The 22167-nt window shown below is 48.3% G+C and overlaps 1 protein-coding gene across 2 annotated transcripts in view; it reads right to left on the minus strand.

The window, feature by feature from the left end:
• pepd (peptidase D) overlaps positions 1-19321 on the minus strand; it is a 45225-nt gene extending 25904 nt beyond the window's left edge. Inside the window, exons 1-7 of one of the 2 annotated variants that reach the window (XM_027019784.2) lie at positions 19299-19321; positions 17103-17289; positions 14826-14953; positions 13221-13284; positions 4005-4052; positions 3277-3338; positions 2607-2651 (exon numbers count right to left, since the gene is read on the minus strand). In XM_027019784.2, the coding sequence (XP_026875585.2) occupies positions 2607-2651; positions 3277-3338; positions 4005-4052; positions 13221-13284; positions 14826-14953; positions 17103-17289; positions 19299-19306 (542 nt within the window). In that variant the 5' untranslated portion in view covers positions 19307-19321. Of the gene's footprint in view, positions 1-2606; positions 2652-3276; positions 3339-4004; positions 4053-13220; positions 13285-14825; positions 14954-17102; positions 17290-18715; positions 18863-19298 lie in introns of those variants that run through there. The other variant, XM_027019777.3, reaches the window with a different exon arrangement.
• Positions 19322-22167: the final 2846 nt, after the last annotated feature.

Consider the following 22167-nt stretch of genomic DNA (forward strand, 5'->3'; position numbering starts at 1 on the left):
GGCCGCGCTGCAGACGTCATTAAAAAAAGTTTTTTGGGTGGGACTGCCAGGACTACCACTACTGCCATGATAAAAAGATCTGGCAGCAGAACAGTGGAGTCGTGAGGATGAAAACATCGGTGTTTGACACCAGTGATCTTAATCTGTCATTTTCGCAGCACGGCGGTATGCTGACAGCCGCCTCTCTCCTCCACCCAACACCATGTAGTAATAATACAGCTACGACTCAACAGTAGATGGGGTCACGTCACGTGGGGAGGTGACCGGCTGTCTGTTTTAAAGATCCCTGCTCTTCAAAATGTTAGCAAGGGAAAACAAGGTAGCAGGTTAATTATAGCATATGCACCGGCAGCATATGTGCGCGCACACACGCACGCGCACACACACACACACACACACACACACACACACACACACACACACACACACACACACACACACACACACACACGAGTTGTCAGATAAATCAGCTTGTGCTAACTCGTTAATGAGCTTCTATTCTTGCTCTGCCGCCAACTACACTGCAGTGACGGCGCTCATGTTGGAGACACGTGTAAGCGAACGTCACCTCACGTGAGTCGACGTGAACCTGTCATGACGCACCAAGGATGTTGGAACTACCACATGACCACCACAGACACACACACACACACACACACACACAGCTGTAACTCATAGCTCCATTTCGCAATGCAATTCGTGTTTCCAGTATACCATCAACTGATTGATTCCTGCTTTTATTTCATTAAGTCTTTTAACGTTGGCATGCCACTGACACCAGGACTTGAAGGGAGGCTAAAGGAGAATAAAAAACAAACAAACTGTCATTTATTCTTCTAAACGTATCATTAGATATTTCACTCCAGAGGGAAAACATTCCCGTCACATGCGAGGCTCTTCCATTTTTTGCAAGGCCGGCTGGATGGGCAGAGAGCGGCTCTCCACTCCTCTCTGGTACAGCAGGGGTGATGTACGTGTGTGTGGGGGATGGGGGGCTGGAGGCTTGCGAGGAGCCGGCGTAATGAAGCTACACCCCACCGGGTCATAGAGGAGAGAGAGCATAATGCAGAGGACAGCCTGGCAGGCACGCAGACTATTACAGAGAAACGAGGGGGAGGGGGGGAGAGAGAGGGAGAGAGAGAGAGAGAGACTGTGTGTATGGGGAGACAGTGTGTGCGTGTGTGTGTATGAAAGAGAGGGTACAGATTGCGTGTGTGTGTGAGAGAGAGTAGGGAGAGCTAACGAGAGAAAAAGGGAATATGGAGTGTAAGGAGAAAAATGAGAGAGAGAGAGAGAGAGAGCAAGCGAGCGCGTGAGTGAGCAATAGTCCTGCCTCAGAACACTTTCACAAAATTATCTCGGCTGAGGCTGAGTGGGGCTGCGTGCTTGTTGACTTCTTCTGCAAGTGTGTCTGAGTGGGGAGAGGCGGAGGAGAGGTGGGGGGGACGAGGCGGGGCGAGGACACAGTGCTTTGGAACTGAGGGAAATTTGTCAGGGTGGTTACGCTTGGAAATTATTGTGTTACCAACAATGACTCTTGAGTGAGGTGCAATTTACACGACACGTGAACTCGATATCTTCAAAGGCATGCTGTCACACTCTATACTTTTACATATATACACACACACTTTATAGTTTTTATATATCACACACACACACACGCACGCATGCACACGCGCACATATGCGCATGCATGCATGCACACATATGCGCACGCACGCACACCTACCTTCACTTTTTGGGCCTTTAAAGCTCAATTTCTGCCCTTGGCACAATCTGAACTTTCCAGTGATGAATAAAACCAATTTAAAAAAAACCACACAATTTAGAGATTCCAGAAGCATCTCGCTGCTTCACAGGGCAAAGACCAACCAACAAACTTGCCGAACACTGTCAGGTCTTGTTATTAAAGTTCATACCCCCATATTTTCTGTGACTGCAATACTGGACTAATGAGGAAACGATTGCGATAGCTGATGTAAGATACGGAGGCGTCTCTAAGGAGGAGGAGGAGGCTCAGACTCTTTGACGAGCAGCGCTGAACAAGATTTAATCTTTTATCAAAGCCTGAGAGACGAGCTTAAAACCCGTTAAAAGTCTGCTTCAGTCTCTCAGAGCGTCTGCTGCTGTTTGCTGGACTTTAATGTAGCGTGAGGGCAGACGGTTACTCTGAATTAGTGCTTCGCTAACGTTTAAGTTACACAAGCCGTGGAGGTGGAGAAGAAAGAGGACATCTGTGATGAACTGATGGTTCTTAGGCATAGATGTGTTACATACAGACAGACGTCTGGTTTGTAATATTAGTCGGTCACACCACAGTCGTTTAAAATTCAATTTCAACAGACGGGTTTCCTGACTCCTTATTGGGTCGGGTCCGATGGTTGTAAATCGCAGGTTCTGGTCAGGATTAGGCCAGTTTCACAGGTTCACAAAATTCCCTAATCAGGCGTCTGGGACAGTTCACTTTTACTGGGGTTGCGGCCCCGTGTGAATCAGGGCACGGAGCTCACTGCCAAGAATCTTAACCGAGCTGGGGTGTGTGTGTGTGTGTGTGTGTGTGTGTGTGTGTGTGTGTGTGTGTGTGCGTGTGTGTGTGCGCGCCTTACCATTCCACGATCACAGGGTGCAGGAGAGAGTTGTTCACCTGGAATCTGAAACAGTAAAGAGTCCATGTGTGAAGCATCACTCCAGATCGCTCTGACAAGTACGAACCAAGGCCTTTTTATTTATTTACCCACACATATTTATGTATAAATGTATTCATGTACTTATGTAGTTTTTAATTTGTTTGTTTGCCTGTGGGCATTCATGACATAATTAATATTTATGATTAGTAAACAGTGGTTATACTGCAGCTGTGGCCCCACGGAATATACCCTGTTTTGTGGATGTACACAGGATATACATGCAGAGTGAGTTTGGCCTTTTAATTCACACGCGAAACAAGCGCAAACACTAACAGCTCCCCCTGGTGGAGAATCAGGTGCATGAGGCGCTACAATTCCAAAAAAGTGCCGAATAACACACGAGAAGGGCATAACCATAGCTGAACCCTCCAGAAGCGACAAGAGAATAGAATTATTGTTAAACTGTAGTGCCACCAAGACAGAACACTCCATTAGTGCCACCATGCTTCTGGCTAACTACCCCACCCCACCCCATCCCAACTGGGTGTTGCCCATCTTCAAGGAACTTTCACCCAAAGTCATTTTAGGCCCATTGGAATATCGGCGGGAAGCAGTCGTGGGTTGAGAACGGCGTGTCTTAAAAACTTACTTGCTGATTCCTTCAAAGGACGCCTCACGACAGATACTGCCACTGTCTGTGTTCAGGCCTCTCTAAGGAGGAGAGAAAGACAGACAGACAGGTGAGAACGAGGGAGCGAGGGAGAGAAGCAGACAGCACAGTGAGAGAGGAAGGAGGGGCGAAGGAGGAGAAACTCAGAGAGTGCCAGAAAGTCTCGAGGCCGCCTTCAAACGTCTCATTAGCCAAACCTATTATTGATGTGAAATGTAAAAAAAAAACAAAAAAAACAAACACTCAGTGGAATACCATCTGTCTAGTCAGGCGAAGAGTTCTCCCCTGATCCCTCCAAGTGCCCAGGCTGTGACACGGACGTTATGGAATGAAGGGTTTGTGGTAAATATCGACCCTCATTAGTCTGGGCATCGTTAGTCAATCGCGTGGTGGGTGGATCCGCCCAACCCCTCTTTTTAAAACAACAACAACAAACAACAAGAAGGAGAAGTGGAGCAGGAACCGGCAGAAATAAACGGGCCTCGGGTAGTTTCACATCTAGATGAGGGACATTTTTAAAAAGGTGAGTGGGAACGTTCCTCGAACGGAACGCCAGTGCTAATACAGCGGCTAAAGCAGGAGTTTTGGTGATGAAGGAGAGACAGTCCCAGGGACTTCATCGCCAGTAAGAAAAAACCCAACAGCACTTCTGTTGACCCAATGTATGTGGTGTTCTCTAAAAATATGGAGAGAAAATGAGATTTTACCAGTGTGAGGAGGACAGACGGGCCCAGGTTGGTCAGAACATCAGCGATCTGCAAACAAAACACAAGGTACGCTAATTAACATTCATTCAATTCATCCAATGTGAGCATTTCTTTGGGAGACACTCTCAAACGGCCTGGGACATAAAAAAACTTCTCAAGCGAGCGGTCAAGCCGACTATGTTAAAGCGTCTGCTTCCGTCCCAAATGTTGCGCAATTCTGGCAGGAGGTGGCGGGAATCCTGAGAAGCGAAGGGAGCTGAGAGACATGAGCCAAGAATTTTGGGACAGCATTCCTGAGCGGTCCGAGTCTGTATTCCCTCGGAAAGCAGCTAGTCTCAGAAGAGTCTAAAGGGAAAAAAAGCTTTCACTGTCTACTTTCCTGCTCTTCTGAGGGCTTAAGCCTGCCTGTATTCTTAACACTGACCCAACTCTCGTCACACGAGGACGTGTGTTTGATAGAGACTACAAAGTGCTTCTGTAAGTCCCTCTGGACAAGGGTGTCTGCCAAATGCTGCATATAGAAATGAAAACCATGAAATAAGCAGACCAGAATCCAGCACAGGACTAATTCCCTCTACAGGTCCATTTCACTCGCTTCTCTCTCTGCTGCTTTGAGACGACACATCCTTGGGCTGTATGGATTCTGCGGAAGCACTCAAAGTTCGACGCCTGCAAATCGCACGGGAGAGAAGAGTCAAATCAAATCACATCCCAGCTCCAATGCTATAGTGCGAGTGGAAACTGCTCTTTACAGTGAGATCACGCTGACCCCCTCCCCCTCCCCCTCAGGTAAAGGCTGGGATGCGGTTTTGTGGATACTGCACTTTCTAAAGGGCAACGAGGACCCCCAGGTAATTAGGCAGGGAGAGAGGCAGCGCTGACGGACCACCGATAGCTTGAACCTCAGCCAAGGAAGGAGCTCAAGGAAGGAACCTCAGCTTAGCTCAGAAGCCCAGCCCCAAATCAGGACAACCGAGTGCTTTCCCAAAGCCACGGCCACGCCTCCCTCCGTGGTCCTGGAGCAGGAAGCGGGTCCCGGACATTCCTGGCAGGAAGAGAGTGGCGATCTGATCGGCTGTGGCCATCAGCAAATGGGATGGCAAGGACCTGACGATAAAAGCGGATGAGGTCCAGAGGGGTGTTCACTGCCAAGCTAATAAAGCTAGCCAGAAGGCCAGATTAATGGCTCACAAAGCGGTGATGATGCTGACTTAATGTCCTGTGTCCGACAAATAACGAACACGCTGAGAAGACCACAAAAGCCACGATGCTCAGACTGGCCGTACGGAGTTGATAAATCAGGAGGGTGGGGGATCGTTTAAAAATCTGTGAGCTGTGCGAGATCCTCCTCTGGCCGTTTACAGCACTTTAATAAAGCTGCCTGACGCAACTATGCATCACTATCACAGCAGTTAAAGCCAGCGCACGCATGCGCCTGTGCACACACACACACACACACACACACACACGTGCACACACACGCACGCACGCACACGCACGCACGCACACGCACGCACGCACACGCACGCACGCACACACACACACACACACACACACACACACACACACACACGCGTGCGTGCGTGCACATACACGCACGCACGCACAAACAGCTTCAAATGAGCTCAGGATTCGTAAACACAGCTGACACAGAAGACTGCACCCAAATAAAAACTAACAGTGGTTACCTTATGATAAACTGCATTCTGTACACATGTGCCACTTTATTAATGATCTCAGCAGTAGGGACAGGGACCAAAGTCCTAGGTTGCCAGACAAGTTCTGGCTTGATGGCACAAGTTGAAAACAACTGGGGAACAGGCCAAGCAGCTGATGGCGAAAAGCTGACACCTGGATCCCTGGGATGTGGAGAGTGAGGTAAACATCTGGCAACCCTTGTGGGAACCCCCCCCCCCCCTTTCTGGGAAGGAAAAAAAACCACCTCTAAATGAATGCTCTCTGCCTGTAATGATCATGATACTTGGTCTTAGCATGGGCTAATGTTTTCTTTTTCTTAAGTGTACTGCACTTTGCTCAGATCAGGCTCTGCTGTGACAGAGAGCATCCACGCACACCACACCTGCTTACCCATGAACCATTATTGACCCATAAATTCTCTATGTAATTCTCTGTCAGTTGTAAATATGTAATTAGCTACATGTTCAAAACACTGACAACTATTGGCAATGCCTGCGGTCTATAAAACTGCCAGGGAATCGGGGGTGAAAGTTCAACAGCAAGCCCACAGAACCCATGTCAGCAGTGGTGCTGATCATAAACTAGCTCACTGCCAGCTTGAGAAGGAAATTCAGAATTCAGAATTGACTTTCCCAAACATCTTCCAACACCACAAAGCATAAATAATAGAGGATGAGGATACCAGCACCTCGAGGCATTGAGCCGACAGGAGCCCAATTTGTTTCATATCACTAACTTGGTTGTTCTGCTTACTTATGGTGAACCTGCTGTTAGCTTGAGAAAGAGTAGATCAGACACAAGATTCCATTTGCACCATACACAGTGACTTATTTTTGACACTTTTTTTGTCCTTTGCCATTTGGCGTACAAAAAAATGCCTTCCTGTTAAAAGAGTTGGAACGTGTTATGTTTCACATGTTCATGTGCCTTGAGGGTCACGTGATTAACGGATATACGTATACTGTCAGATGGAGCGTCACACACAAACCTTGGCAACAGCACCGTGGACAGTGCCTCAGCCCAGCACCATGGACAGCGCCTCACACAATGCCACATCTTTCACAGGGCAGGGGAATTCCACACAGCCTCAGGGGGAAGGGAGTGTTGGTCACAGTCGGACAGGATTCGTCAAGAGTATCGCTCTACCCACGATGCATTTTGCTGGGAGTCGGGGTGCTTAGAGATAATAAGATATCTGCCAGTGTGCACTACAGTACATTAGAACTTAAGAGTCCAGGACACACGAGCCAGAGGGGGATACGGTTACCTCCCCTCAGCAGTACAGTAGACTCTGGATTTTGGAAATATGGCTCTGGAAATATGGATTTTCCTCACTCCCCAAAACCCGGACGGACGGACGGACGGACGGACACACACACACACACACACACACACACACACACACACACACACACTCCCCAGTCTTAATGGTGACTGAGGATGGAGCAGATTAAAATGATGAACGCAGAATGATCATCCATCGTTTCTATCTTCTCAAATGACCCGTGCCTTCTTCTCATTTCAGTCCTAACAGTCCCCTTTGAGGAAATCCTTTTAATGTGTTAATTTGAACCTTCTCTTTCTTCCTATTTTTAAAAATCAAAACACAACCAGTCTGCTTAATACGGGATTTTTCTCTGTAGACGGAGGTTTCAGGAGATTTATTCAGGCCATCTGAGTTTGAAGAAAAAAATAAATAAATAAAAATATATCCTTAAATATCTCTTTAATCTGAACAAAAGTTTTCTAACAAAATGTTGAGAATTCTAAGTTTGAGTGCAAGCCGCAGCATTTGAGCCAAACTAAAGACTGCACTGAAACGGACATTGATTGATCTTTAATTATTTCAATTTTATATTTAACATACACACTCAGATTACTGGCAATCATGATTAATGACACAAAAACGGTCCAATCAGGGGAAAACAAATCAATCATCACACACACCCAGCGATGGCAGGAGAATTGTGAACCAATCAATGGTGTTCACCGCACGGACTCAGACTGAGCAAGCTAAACAGCAACACATCTCAACATAAGTGGAAAATGACGGTCATTAAGACAATCTGAATGTGGTTGTTTGCATATTGTGGGCGAGTCTAACAGCTGTAATTATGCAATTTGGCATGATATCCACTCGAGATAAGATCAGACGAACGTACCGTGATCTCGGTGCGGAGCAGCAAATGGTACGGAGGAGAAAGAGCGCTAGAATAACATAAGATGAATAGGATGTTATCCTGGGAACTGTACAAGCACAAAATAAAGGTCATTACTGCATCATAGTGTTTGAGAAAGCACTGCAAAGACGGATATCACTTCACTGGCGGTTTAGCTGGGAAATCAGGCAGCACGTTATGGTGGTTTGTAACACGGGTGAAGTTCACCGCGGGCAAATCCAGAGTGCCAAGGGCATTTTGCATATCATTACAGAAAAGGGTTTCACAGAGAATGCAACAATCATGGGTGTCAGCCCTCGTTGTGGGTGTTGCGCCATGGCCCAAACTGCCAAACCAGAAGCACAAACCTTTAAACTCTTATTAGCCACTCTGCCCACTATAAAGTCAAGCTGCGACGTTGGTCACCACAGAGCACATTGGCAGGATGGATTAGGCTGCACACGCACATGCTAGCCCGTGGCCACACGCGGGTGCGTTAGCGTGTGATCTGCTTCCGAGCTTTCATTTGTCCTCCAGGATTCTCAGTATCCCCCGCTGTCTGATTGGCTTTGCTCTCCGTGGCTCTGCTGCTGTTTGCCTTCTCAAATGATCTGTTTGTCCAAGAGCGAGAGAAACCTCTGGAGAGCCCATGTTTACTCTCCCGAGCGGAGCAGAGACGGGGAGGGACTAAGTGGAGGTGGGGCAAGATGAGGGCGGACCGCCCGCCCCCCCGACACACACACAGTCAAGAAAATAGGCAGAGGTGTGAGCAGAGAGCAAAAGAGAAACAGAATACATCAGAAATGCAGCACCACGTCACCTTGAAACCTTCTGTGTCATATAAAGTACATTTTCAGGAGAATGTGATTTTGATGAGAATTCCGGTCTCACCCTTCCAGCGGGTGGTCTTACCCTCCGCCCTCGGCCTTCTATCAGACGCCTGGGAGTTTGAAGGTGTGGCTGGGAGTTCGAGGGTGTGGCAGTGTTTTGCTGTCTGTCTGGAATCAAATTGATGATGTCATTCCTGAAGTGTCATTCCTGACACCTCCAGGTTAGGGCTCACTGGGACAACCTTGGTGTTAACCATTCTTTCAGCATTTCTTCTTTCAGTCTGTGGGATTTTTCAAACTTCTCATTCCTTCTGTTGGACGCTTCCATCACTAGGGACTGGCAGATGCATCTCCACTACCGTTTTCTGCACCTTTTCCAACATCACACTGTCTGGTTGGTTCTCCACTGCTTTCTTGTCTGTCTGGATCTGGAGGTCTCACAGTACCTCAACCTTGTTGTTCTCCACCACTCTCTGTGGTTCCTACCATGTGAACTTGGGTGTGTCCAGCTCATATTCTGCTTTGTGAAATCTGAGATATATATATGTGTGTGTGTGCGCTGAGTACAGTTTGTTCAGAGGCCCAACTGTGCAAACTTGGTAGCGGTAGGGCTCGAAGTAGAAATGACCAGTGGTTTAAATGATTAGTGGTTTAATTACATTAACTGCCATATACTACCCGTATATGTGTGTGTGTTTAAGGGGTCAGAAGCACCAAATGGAAGATTCAGAAATCTTCCAAATCCAGTTCCACAATGTTTGTTGAATAAAACATGCAGAAGTATAGGTGAAAAGGGAAAAAAACAAACAAACCACATTCCCATTTACCATTCCCAGTAAATATTTTCCATTAAAATAAGTATGGAACAACTCTACGGAGTGACTCTAGACAATGGCAGTTTTTCGGTAGTTGTCAGTCAGTCACAGTTCAAATGAAGCTTTCTCTAAGCAGGGAATGAACTGCATATGGTACTTTCCCCAGTGCCTGGGACGTTCCATTAGGGCTAAGGGGTTAAAACGTAAATGGACATTTAAAAGATTTCTACAGGCTTGTTATCAAAAGTAGAAAGGTTTCGTCTGCTACATTCCCTGGAGCGTTTACACAACAGACACTGCTAAGTATACGTTCTTATCACAATTATGGAATGCATTGACCGTGATTTCTTTCATAGACTCTCCCGGGGCCCCCTCTTCCCAGGACAGCTGTGGGGCCTACCATCCTTATTAAGAGGGCGCGCTCACACACAGCTATAGGCAGCACTTGTAGGAAATCTTATAGGCAGTACAATAGATATTTACAATAGCCATCATATCCATTACGGTCTCTAGGGTGTTGTGCTGTCCTGGTGACATATCACATCCCTTGTATGCCTTCCCTGCCTGTGTCTGGTATGGACTGTCTCAGAGCCTGCTCTGCAAAGTCTGCATCTTGGGTTTTCTCTGGTGTGACACACCCCTGCTTTGATCGACTGCCGTGATTGGTGCCTTTGTGCTGTTCTTCAGTCCTGCACTTCCAACCATTGGTAGGATTGTCTTAACAGCCACCCCTGCTATCTGTCAGTGGTACACTCCAAGGAGGGGCTTAGCCTGCCCTGGCATCTCCTCTGTTTCCATGGTGACTGCATCCCCTATCTGAGGCACCCCGTCATCAGCTCATCCTTGGAGAACATTGCTTGGGTGGATGTTTCATGTCTCACCCTGGACAGTGGAGCTTAAGCTCCGTAGACCCCTCCACTCCCGTCCAGCTGGTATATGGTCTTTGGACATTGGATCTTGGGTGGAGTGCGTGGTACACTGTGAGGGGTTTTGTGGCTTTGGGTGGAGAGTGTGGTACATTGTGAGGGTTTTCTGGTCTTTGGTGGAGTGCTCCATGTACTGTGAGGAGTGTTCTGGTCTTGACATCAGCAGCTTCCAGTTCTTCTCTTGACAAGTTTATAGTGCCTGCTGGGTATCCGAAGGCAGGGCACGTGGGTTTAGGGCTTTGACCTTACTGTTCCCATCAAACTGCCTCAAGGACCCGTCCTACCCTGTGGAGGTGTTTGGATGTTGCTGTCTTACTGGCGTCTACCTCACAGTTCCCATGTGTATGGAGAATCCCCAGGTACGTTTAGCTGTCCCTCAGTAAATACAGTTGATTAGGCTTCAGACATATATATGAAACCCAATTCTGCCTGAATAAGAACATGAAATAATTAAACCAAACCACATAAGGGGGAGGAAAGACATGAAAAGGACAGCGATATAATAGGCGATGACGGAGAGTGTTGAAGGCTCTGAAAACGTCTCTGAAAAACATCTCTTGCTAAATATATCCATTATAAGATAACAGAAAATTCTTGCAAAACCTTGATGCAATGTGAGCAAAGCAAAATGAAACTTCCGAGTTCTGGAGAACAAGGACAGTCTAACGTGCGCGCTCAGCAGAAAACCCAGAGAGCTTTCTGGTTTCTTTCCGGTTCCTTCTGCTTCTTTCCTGCCATTAATCACCCTAAGCAGCTCTGTAATAATAACGGGAGTTCAGCTAAAAATACCTGCGGCCCAAATGTTGGGCTCGACCTTGTGGCGTGGCGAAGACGGCTCCTGTGACATTATCACACGCAGGTGCGGTGGAGGTGGAGCAGGAGCAAGTCTCGCTCGGCACTGCGGTGTAGACCGCAGTTCTCCCTCTCCTCTGCCCGCTGCCCCCAGGGCAGCACCGCCCATCCTCCACCCAGAGCAAAAGGAGGAGGGATCAGCTGTCTGAGGTCGTGGCAGTGCAATATGACTGCAATCGCTAAAATGGTAGAGAGGAAAAGAGAGCGAGAAGGAGTGAAGGGCTGAGCGGTGCATCAGGCAGTCTGGGTCTGCTACACTGTGACGCGTCATGGATCCTGGTGGACGTGTTACCGAGTTACACGGCTCGAGCCAGTTCAGACGGGTTCGAGGGTTCATGTGGAGGGAAACCCAAGAGCTAGCGGGAGACAGAAAGAATCAGAGAGCGCGACGGAGCGAGAGAGAGAGCGAGAGAGGAAGAAACAGAGAATAAACAAATGGGAGGGGAGAGAGAGTGTTCCAAATTTCACTTGTGACTTTTTCGCCATTGTAGGTCTGACTCGGTACAGTGCTGTCACACACCCACTCCCTCACACCCACACCCTTCTTCTCCCAGAATAGCAAAGTGTCTGATCTGCATTCACACAGCAGCTGTGAAGATCAGGAGCTGTCGAACACAACAGCAGCGTGGGGTGGCCAAACCTCAGGTTAAACCTGCATCTCCGTCCAAGTCTCCGCCCACATCTTTGCCTTCATCTCCGCCCACGTCTCCACCTGCGACTTTTCCCTTGTGTCCTCCCGCAACTCCACCCCTTGTCTCCGCCCACGACTTTGCCCTCGTCTCTGCTGGAGCCAAGCAGGTACTGAAGCTGTTCGGGGAGTCCAACCCTCACCGAGAAGCAGCAGGCTGACATCTCAGCAGGGCAACACAGGCCCAACACAGGCAGCCTACAGAATCCTCCCTCACCCCTGCTGTCTGGAGATGTTTTGAGCTCATAAATAAGGACCTGCCAAACTCCACAATTCAAGGCCGTGGGAATGAATACATACCGATAGGATTATTGCTGATGCTTGAAAACAGGATGCATATGGTGATCTTCCAAGTAAATAAAATAAATATGTACACAAAGCAAACCAAGATACAACACTAAGAGACAGGAATGCAAGAAACTTGCGCCATGGGTCCCGGTAGCTGTGCTACTGCATGTGAGTGTACGTGCGAACTCGACAGCTTTTTACCTAATGACTTTCAAAATGTCCACAGAGATCACGATTAGTAGAATCTTTGAACTAAAACTCACACTGTAGGCCCCTCCTACATTATTCCTAGATCTCTATGCTCAGATGCAAGGCAGCACTTCCAGAATAGCCATAACAAACCTGGTAATCTTGTCACTCACCTCATTAGCCACCAGTGCCACCCTAAACTCAGCCTCCCGCCATATTTAAAAGCTGCCACCCTGAGGAAGTTCAAACGTGGGCACCTTTCCCCATTTCAACTCACTGTCATCACGTAACAGCATCACTGCGACGCGTTTCTGAACCAGCTGCCTCAAGACGGAAAACAGCACCCGCCTCCCCCGCTGGCGCGTGGACAACCCTGCCACCGGAATTCCAGCCAGCCAATTGCATCTGTCGACGATGACCCTGCCGCAATATCCGCCGTGTGAATATTTTTTAAACAGGAAATTCCCCTTACTGCATATTTGACTGGTGATTTCAGAGCGAGACGGCGACTGCCTTGCGCCTTTCTATTCGCTTTCAGCCTCAGCGAAAACGGCTTTAGGAAACAACGAGAACTTGGAGTTAAAAACAGTGACAAGGTCACCTCAAGGTCACTGGTGAAGTTTCCATCCTGAAACACCGGTAAGCTGCAACTATAACTGAACCGAGAGGTTAGGGGACAAGCCGAACACGCCTTCACGCGCGTTTCCTGTGCCAACCGGTCCGCGGATCTTTGTGGGGCGTATTTGAAAGTGAACAAAGCGCTCTACTCACGTCACAGGTGTAGTGGACTTCATCCACCGCATACTTCTCCTTGAAGTGCTCGCGTGGATGGATCCTGCCAAAAGAGACAGATGAAGGCAGCTTTAATCGCCGGGCCCGGGGGAGGCCGTACCCGAGGAGCAGCAGAGGAGGGAGGGGGCGGGACAAAAGCAGCAGCTTGTTCAGTCATGATTAGAAGAAAGCCGAGCAGAAGCCTGAAGGTCTCCTGCACCAGGAAGCAGAATGCGCTCTGTGCTCGATTGCTACATCCTTATCCCTGAAGACCTGACGTAACACAGTGCATTGTCTGAGATGGTGTGTGCTGTGCCTCAGTCAGGACAGAAGCCACAGTTAAAGGTACTGTAAGCAACATGTGGTTTTGTTCTAACTCATATTAATGGCTTTACTGTATAAACTGTTTTTAAGCCAACATTTAATGGGAAACTGTGCTTATTCAACCTTTAAGTTACTTTTGCACATTTCCCAATGTAGGTCCAACAAACCAAACACCTCCAATGTACTAATCCTGCAATGTGGAAAGGTGCTTACTAAAATCCAAGCCAGACAGTGCCAGCACACACATCGGACTAAACCTTTGTGTCTGGTGTTTAATCCAGTGCCTGGACAACACTTTTCTCTGCACCATCTACGTCCGGCTCTGTAACACTGTGACAGCCCCACCAAGTGAACAGCAGGACAAAAGTCCTTCCTGTCTGGATGTGATGCCACTCACAAACACATCCAGGATCTCATTGGTTGGGCCCTCTACCAGAAAGGCAGTGCTGCTGATTTCATTGGGCCGCCTCCCTCGTACTTTCCTGACTGTTCGATGGCCCAGTTACCGTTTATGATGGAATATCCAGAACACACACACACACACACACACACACACACACACACACACACACACACACACACACACACACACACACACACACACACACACACACACACACACACACACACACACACACACACACCCCCCCCCCCTTGATATGCCAAGGAATAATATTTCTTATGAATCTCATAACCAGCTAATCCTGTACAATAGAACAGCTCCTCTGTTCATGGATAATTTAATATAGCTTCATATTCATATATTAAACAGGAGCAGGTCCCTAGCTTTAAGAAGGCTGGTACCACTGAGCTCCGAAAAGGTTGGTAACAGGATGGATTTAAACGCCGTGGCGATCTCTTCACACCGCCCACCCTATCCATGGCGGCTCATTAAAGTGGCATATGCTTTTCAGGGACTGGAAAAAGTTACTATACAATTCAACCCAATAAGACATTTTGATGTGCACGTACATGCGTACACATAACCAATCCAGACAGCTAAATACACGTGTTTACACCAAAATGTGGTATGTGCGAGTGACTGGCGAAATCAGAACGCTTCTGGGCCTTCACACAGGACTGTGTGAGATGTGTGTAGAGTTGTGTCCCTGGGGAATGTACACGACAAATGACGTGCAGTTAGAGCGATGGGTTCTGGTTCACTCAGACTGGGGGATTTAGGTAAAGAAAGCCCCCTAAAGACCCTGAAAGAGCCGGGTCAGCACTCTAAACGTCAGGGCACCAGTAGGGTGTTCTGGGGAGCATTAGAGCATGACTCACTTCCCCATCCAGGTGGCGTAGCTCTCCGGCAGCTTGGGGACGAAGAGGAGGGACCTGCCCGAGTCCACATCCAGGGCGCCGTAGCAATCCGCCTCCGTCACGCCAAACGTCCAGTGGAAGAAGGACTCCTGCGGAACATGGAGGGACGAGTCACGGGACGAGGGACTCACCACAGGACTCAGGAACACTGGAATGATTTCCCAGTGCACAGCCATAGTCCACCCTTAGTCCACCCTGACCCCACCCGGCCCCCACGGTGCTTGAACACCAGCAGTTTCCATAAATAGAAAAATGCCTTGTTTCACAGTCAACAGTTAACCACAATTAGCCAATAATTTTGACACATTATTGCTGCAAAGTTTCAAACCAAACACAAACACGTTAGTCGCTTTACAAGCCATAAAGTGGCTTTAAAGTCCTGGTAGACTTAAGAGTCTGAATTCATAACCGCTCTCAGAGCAGGTGTACGCATCAGACGTGTGCCTGCTTAATAATCTATGATCTTAACCACAATAAATACATACATATATATTCCACACCAGCACTCTCGCGCTCAAACAATTAAGACCTGTCGTTCCAGATTTAATCTCTGCTTGTAAATGTTTCATAAGCGATTGCGCAAGGAGGAAGACATTCCATAACTGCCTGGTTCGGTCCTATTAGACTCCTGCTTGTACGCAGCTCCCTGCTACTAAACGATCATGGGCGAGCGTGCAATTAAACAGACGAAGACTCTTTTATTCAAATGAAGAAATCATTTGCATGAGAAATAAACACGTAGCAGGCAGGAAGAAATGACTGCTGTTCATTTATTTATGGTTAAATTAACATTGAAAGCGTGCTGCTCATAATTCGACATTCCTGTGCGCATAAACTTCACCGTTTCATCTGCTGCCTGCTTCAGCGCTGAATATGGCTCCTCACTGGGCTCGAGTTTAATCTATGGCCTTCGCGGACAGGCAAATCGAGGAGAACCAAGATGGTCAGCTAGGTTTGTTGGCCGACTGGTAGGTGTCAACACGGTACCGAAATAACAATGGCACGGTGGAAACGGTGCCCTTCTGAGAAGCTGTGCTTGAAGTTTGCCGTTACCTGTCAGAACGTCTGGCGCTACAGCGGGCAGCGCGGCGGGGGCCGTTGCCTGTCGGAACGTCTGACGCTACAGCGGGCAGCGCGGCGGGGGCCGTTGCCTGTCGGAACGTCTGACGCTACAGCGGGCAGCGCGGCGGGGGCCGTTGCCTGTCGGAACGTCTGACGCTACAGCGGGCAGCGCGGCGGGGGCCGTTGCCTGTCGGGAACGTCTGACGCTACAGCGGGCAGCGCGGCGGGGGCCGTTGCCTGTCGGAACGTCTGACGCTACAGCGGGCAGCGCGGCGGGGGCCGTTGCCTGTCGGGAACGTCTGACGCTACAGCGGGCAGCGCGGCGGGGGCCGTTGCCTGTCGGGAACGTCTGACGCTACAGCGGGCAGCGCGGCGGGGGCCGTTGCCTGTCGGAACGTCTGACGCTACAGCGGGCAGCGCGGCGGGGGCCGTTGCCTGTCGGAACGTCTGACGCTACAGCGGGCAGCGCGGCGGGGGCCGTTGCCTGTCGGGAACGCCTGACGCTACAGCGGGCAGCGCGGCGGGGGCCGTTGCCTGTCGGAACGTCTGACGCTACAGCGGGCAGCGCGGCGGGGGCCGTTGCCTGTCGGGAACGTCTGGCGCTACAGCGGGCAGCGCGGCGGGGGCCGTTGCCTGTCGGAACGTCTGCCGCTACAGCGGGCAGCGCGGCGGGGGCCGTTGCCTGTCGGGAATGTCTGGCGCTACAGCGGGCAGCGCGGCGGGGGCCGTTGCCTGTCGGGAATGTCTGGCGCTACAGTGGGCAGCACGGCGGGGGCCGTTGCCTGTCGGAACGTCTGGCGCTACAGTGGGCAGCGCGGCGGGGGCCGTTGCCTGTCGGGAATGTCTGGCGCTACAGTGGGCAGCGCGGCGGGGGCCGTTGCCTGTCGGGAATGTCTGGCGCTACAGCGGGCAGCGCGGCGGGGGCCGTTGCCTGTCGGAATGTCTGGCGCTACAGCGGGCAGCCCGGCGGGGGCCGTTACCTGTAGGAACGTCTGGCACTACAGCGGGCAGCGTGGCGGGGGCCGTTACCTGTAGGAACGTCTGGCACTACAGCGGGCAGCGTGGCGGGGGCCGTTGCCTGTCGGAACGTCTGCCGCTACAGTGGGCAGTGCGGCGGGGGCCATTACCTGTAGGAACGTCTGGCGCTACAGTGGGCAGCGCGGCGGGGGCCGTTACCTGTCGGAAGACCTCATCGGTGTCGGTGCAGTAGCGCTGTCTCTGCTCGCCCCCTTGCAGAACCACCATGGAACGTTGCTGCAGGCCCTGGACCGCCCGCAGACCCTCACACAGACGCCACCGGTTCTCGGCAAACAAAGCGGCAGACACCCTCAGAGTGTCCTTCCCCAACCAATATACTCCTTTTCTGCAACACACACACACGCGCACAAACACGCACACAATAAAATGGGGAAAAAGGATATGAGAGATATGGGAACAGAAGTTAATTACTGTCACGCGCTCTGGTTTTAGGACACTGATCACGTACACCACGTCTAAGCTACTCACAGTCCTGAAACCAGTTCAACATACTTATTTTTAATATTATTTATATTATTATTATTATTCATGTTTAATAACATTTTTTAAACATTTAATATTAGAATTATATATTGAACGCAGATTTTAATATTTTCAAGCATTTTTAAAAAAGCCTTCTTTTCATTGCTTTATAACAGAAATTTTGCTGAGTCAGAAGACTGCAGATGACCTCCAGGAGCATCTTTGGGTGAGCAGTGAGTCCAACAGCACGGAGACGCAGCAGTCAGTCCAACAACAGTCTCACCACACAGCACGGAGACGCAGCAGTCAGTCCAACAACAGTCTCACCACACAGCACGGAGACGCAGCAGTCAGTCCAACAACAGTCTCACCACACAGCACGGAGACGCAGCAGTCAGTCCAACAACAGTCTCACCACACAGCACGGAGACGCAGCAGTCAGTCCAACAAGTCTCACCACACAGCGCGGAGACGCAGCAGTCAGTCCAACAACAGTCTCACCACACAGCACGGAGACGCAGCAGTCAGTCCAACAACAGTCTCACCACACAACACGGAGATGAACATATGGAGAAAGAGCACATCAAAGAAGGGAAGAGAGACCAGAGGAAAGAGAGACCAGCTACAGAGAAACAGGCCTAGATATAAAACATACAAAAGGACAGGTCAACACAGTCAGGACATGAGGGCAGAGATTTAGAAATAATCATAAATTAAATAATCATTTATAAATGAAAGTATATTACAAACAGATATAAATCTTGCCGACTACAAAGTTTCACGAGATAAGGCAAGGATTCACATATTGTTAGTGTCAAACATAAAGTGTTTTATTACGACATGGGCAAAGTTTGAAATCACGGCAAAAATCTTAAAGTCCTCAAGAGACGAACTTTGAACGGTCGAAGACCAAGAAGTTAAGAAGCGACAAGCTACAACACTTGCAGTGTCAGCACTTTCCGTTAAAATAGCATTTGAAAAATATAACGGACATAACGAAATCTTTTGATTACGTAGCTCCCAACAAGACTATTTTGCTGGAAACAGTTCAATCAGTTTAGCCAACTAGCTATCATCTGAATCCCTTTTCTGGGGTAGTTTAGCCCACAGAGACCTGAAGTGTACTCATTAATGATATATGCATAAACTGTCCAAATTCAACAACCCGAAAAAGACTGAAACGCTCCCACGCGGATCACATGTACAAGCACAAACGTTCAGAACTTTAGGAATGTACAGTCATTAAGAAGCGAAAAAGAATGTATTACAGAGCACAGGCGCACACTTACATCTCTGCTGTAGCCATCTTGTCCAGTGCGGGAATCACATGACCGCGTCAGCTGACGCGCACTGCCACGTTGTGAGAAAGCGTGACCGCGGCGTGGTCTGATCCTAGTGGGCTTTACGCGCTGAGACGATTCGCTGTGTAGTGGCTAGACTGTACAGGCTGTCTTAGATGTTTATGTAACGTCAAGTCCTGAAATGCCTTTTACATGGTTACATTCAAAGCAAGCTGTGTGTAACATTTCCTGCGATGGCGTAGGTTTCATTTGAACTCGGCTCATTATATGACTCGTGTGAGCACGAATTATTGTTGGCGCCTGCCCCTTCTCCAACTACGCGTCTGATTTCCTGTGAAACAAGCGTTTCAGTGCGCTAAATAAATACCGAAGTTGTCCAGGATACCTGATGTAGCCTACAAACACACGAAATGAAAAACAACATTTCTATAAGCAGCTGTCAGTGATCTCTTAATTACATTTAGCTACGTTCTGGCCGCACACGCTTAGTTTTTGACCACAGCTTATATAGGTGATATTTTGTGATATGTCATATTTTGCGGTAATGAACCACCGCCAACTCAGTACTTACATGGTCATGTGTAAAAGTCCATCACCAGGGTTTATATAGACCTGATTACCGGCGCAGCACCCACTACCATCCCAATACTTTGCCGCTCAAATAAAGTTTAGCCAACAGCATGGTGAGAAACCGACCATAGATAAACAGCGCAGAGGGTGGGCAACAAACTGCATGACCTCAGGTGGGCTACCGTCTCTCGTTAAAGTGTAGGCCTATGAATTGCAGCAAGATAGATGTAGGCTAGACTACCTCATTAAGGTTGGTGGACAGTCAATATTGAGCTCATCCTTTCAGCAAGCTTTTCACTTATCCTGACAGGTGTGCTATAATTCAAAACTGAACAAGAAAGAGTAATAGTCTATCGTAGCTTTAACCTGGGTCATAAAGAGAAGCCACTGTCACAGAATCTCCTGTTTCGTGTAGTGTTATCACAGTAGTTCCTGTTTTGTGGAGAGACTATTGTGAAATAATAAAAAAAAAACAGAATTGTCAAATTGTCAAATTTGAATGTCTAATATAACTGTGATTGTGATTGGTTGTAATACAAGGAGATTGTTCCTCTCTGGCTCACTCTTTGAGGTTCCATGTTTTCGTCATTGCTCTGTAGCCTACTTCTTCAATGCTGGGTGGTCAGAACATTGTGTACTTGATACCAGATAACAATAGACAAAACTATGGCTTCTCTCCAGAAGGAGAGAATTGAATCAGCTTCTGTCCTTATAACGTCACACACATTACTTTGATCAAACAGTCATTGCCAACTAAGATCCAGGCTTTGCTGATCCTGAATATAGATCCTGCGGAAAGCCGAACACAGCTGAACATGCTGGACGAGAGTCAACGCTACCCAACACCACCCAACACCACTCAACACCAGTCAACTCCTCCCAACCCCACTCAACACCCATCAACCCCTCCTAACACCACCCAACACCACACAACACCACACAACACCAGTCAACTCCTCCCAACCCCACTCAACACCCATCAACCCCTCCTAACACCACCCAACACCACCCAACCCCACACAACACCAGTCAACTCCTCCCAACCCCACTCAACACCCATCAACCCCTCCTAACACCACCCAACCCCACACAACACCAGTCAACTCCTCCCAACCCCACTCAACATCCATCAACCCCTCCTAACACCACCCAACACCACTCAACACCCGCCAACCCCTCCCAACATCACCCAACACCACTCAACACCCGCCAACCCCTCCCAACATCACCCAACACCACCCAACCTGCTGCAAGTAAGATGATGGAAAAAAGGCACCTGGACCATCAGCTATTCTGTTTGAGAAGGTCCACAGAGAGTTGAGCAGTTAAACTGCACTGGCAAGAAATAAGAAAGTAAACCAGACAACACTAATAAAATAAAAATACAATTGTTAAATTGAGATCTGGTTTATCCTAAACAATATGAAGACCTTGGAGCTAGCATATTCACATTATTCCAATAGTTGAAAAAAGATGTTACATATGTAAATAAAATATATCAGTAAATTCAGCTGAATTATTGATTAAGTGCTGCCTGTTGCTTCTAAAATCTCCTTGATTTCTGTGTGCGTGTGTGTGAAGCTCAGCCCTCCCGCTCTGCTTCCTCCCCCTCATGGCCTGTTCCTTGTCCTGGCGTGTGAGTGCGGAGCAGGCCAGCTCCTCAGGCAGTGGGACAAACACCACACTATGCCCCCTGATGTAAATGCTGATAATATGTAGATCAAAGGCACAGGTTGCAAAGGCATGGTGATAAAATTAGACAGAAATACTCAATAAAGTTATAATAAATTAGACAGAAATACTGAATAGGAGTTCAACACACGGTCCAAATCCCTACTTTTACAGTTTATACACGGTCAACCCTATCAAAGATGTTTTGAGAGTGTCATGGTTGGTCCCTCCTAGTGTCCCTGTCTCCGTGGTTTTCCTGTCTCCGTGGTTTTCCTGTCTCCGTGGTTTTCCTGTCTCATGTCATCGGTTCATTTTCTTCATTCTTGTTCCAGTCCTTGTTTATGTTTTCACTTTCTCATGTGTGTCACATGTTCATTGTTAGTTCTCATTACCCTCATTGTGTTTCTCCCTGTTAGTCTGCTGGTCTTTGTGATTCCATTCCTGCGTTCTCTGTAGTTGGATGTGCTAAGCTCTTTACTAGGTATTCCCGGACTCTCCACATTGGTTCATTGGCCCTGGACCGGGACCACAACTCTGATTATGGATTTGCCCTTAATAAACCTCGCTCTTCTCAGCATGTGCTTCTGCCTCGTGATCGCTCCATGTTCCAGAGAGCTTTAAAGCATTTTCTTATTACCAGATGTAAGAATATTTCCCCCACAGATATTCACTCAAGGGTGGCAGAATTCCTAATAACTCTAAACTGTTTCAGCTTTGACTCCAAGTACTACTCGCAGATAAAATGAGAATTAAATGTATGGGTATTAAAATGTCACCATCCTATGAAAACCTTTTTTGTTGCATTTGTTGGAAAACAATTTGAACAATTTTGAATGATATACTGGCCCTGCACTGACAGTATTTCTGAGATAAATTGATAGTATTTTTGGGTCTGCGTCACAGACATTTGAAAAGCTCAGAGTGTTTATTTCTCCCTTCTCCGAGAGCCCGTTTAGACCTGGTCATTTCATGAGACTAGTATGTGGCTTGCATCCTGATCAGTGACCACATGCATTTACACTTGGTAGTCAAAGGCATTGCCAGTTAGTCACTTTGAAATCTGATTTGCTATGTAGTGTGTAATATGCAAATTGGCTCATATACAAACTTTGAGGAAGGCACCGGTTCCAGCAGTTGATGTTAATGAGGAAATGACTCATTAGGGTAATTAATACAGCAGTGACCCTTGTCGCAGCTGC

This window comes from Electrophorus electricus, chromosome 6, assembly GCF_041902795.1.
Source record: "Electrophorus electricus isolate QZ-2024a chromosome 6, ASM4190279v1, whole genome shotgun sequence".
NCBI classification, from domain to species: domain Eukaryota; kingdom Metazoa; phylum Chordata; class Actinopteri; order Gymnotiformes; family Gymnotidae; genus Electrophorus; species Electrophorus electricus.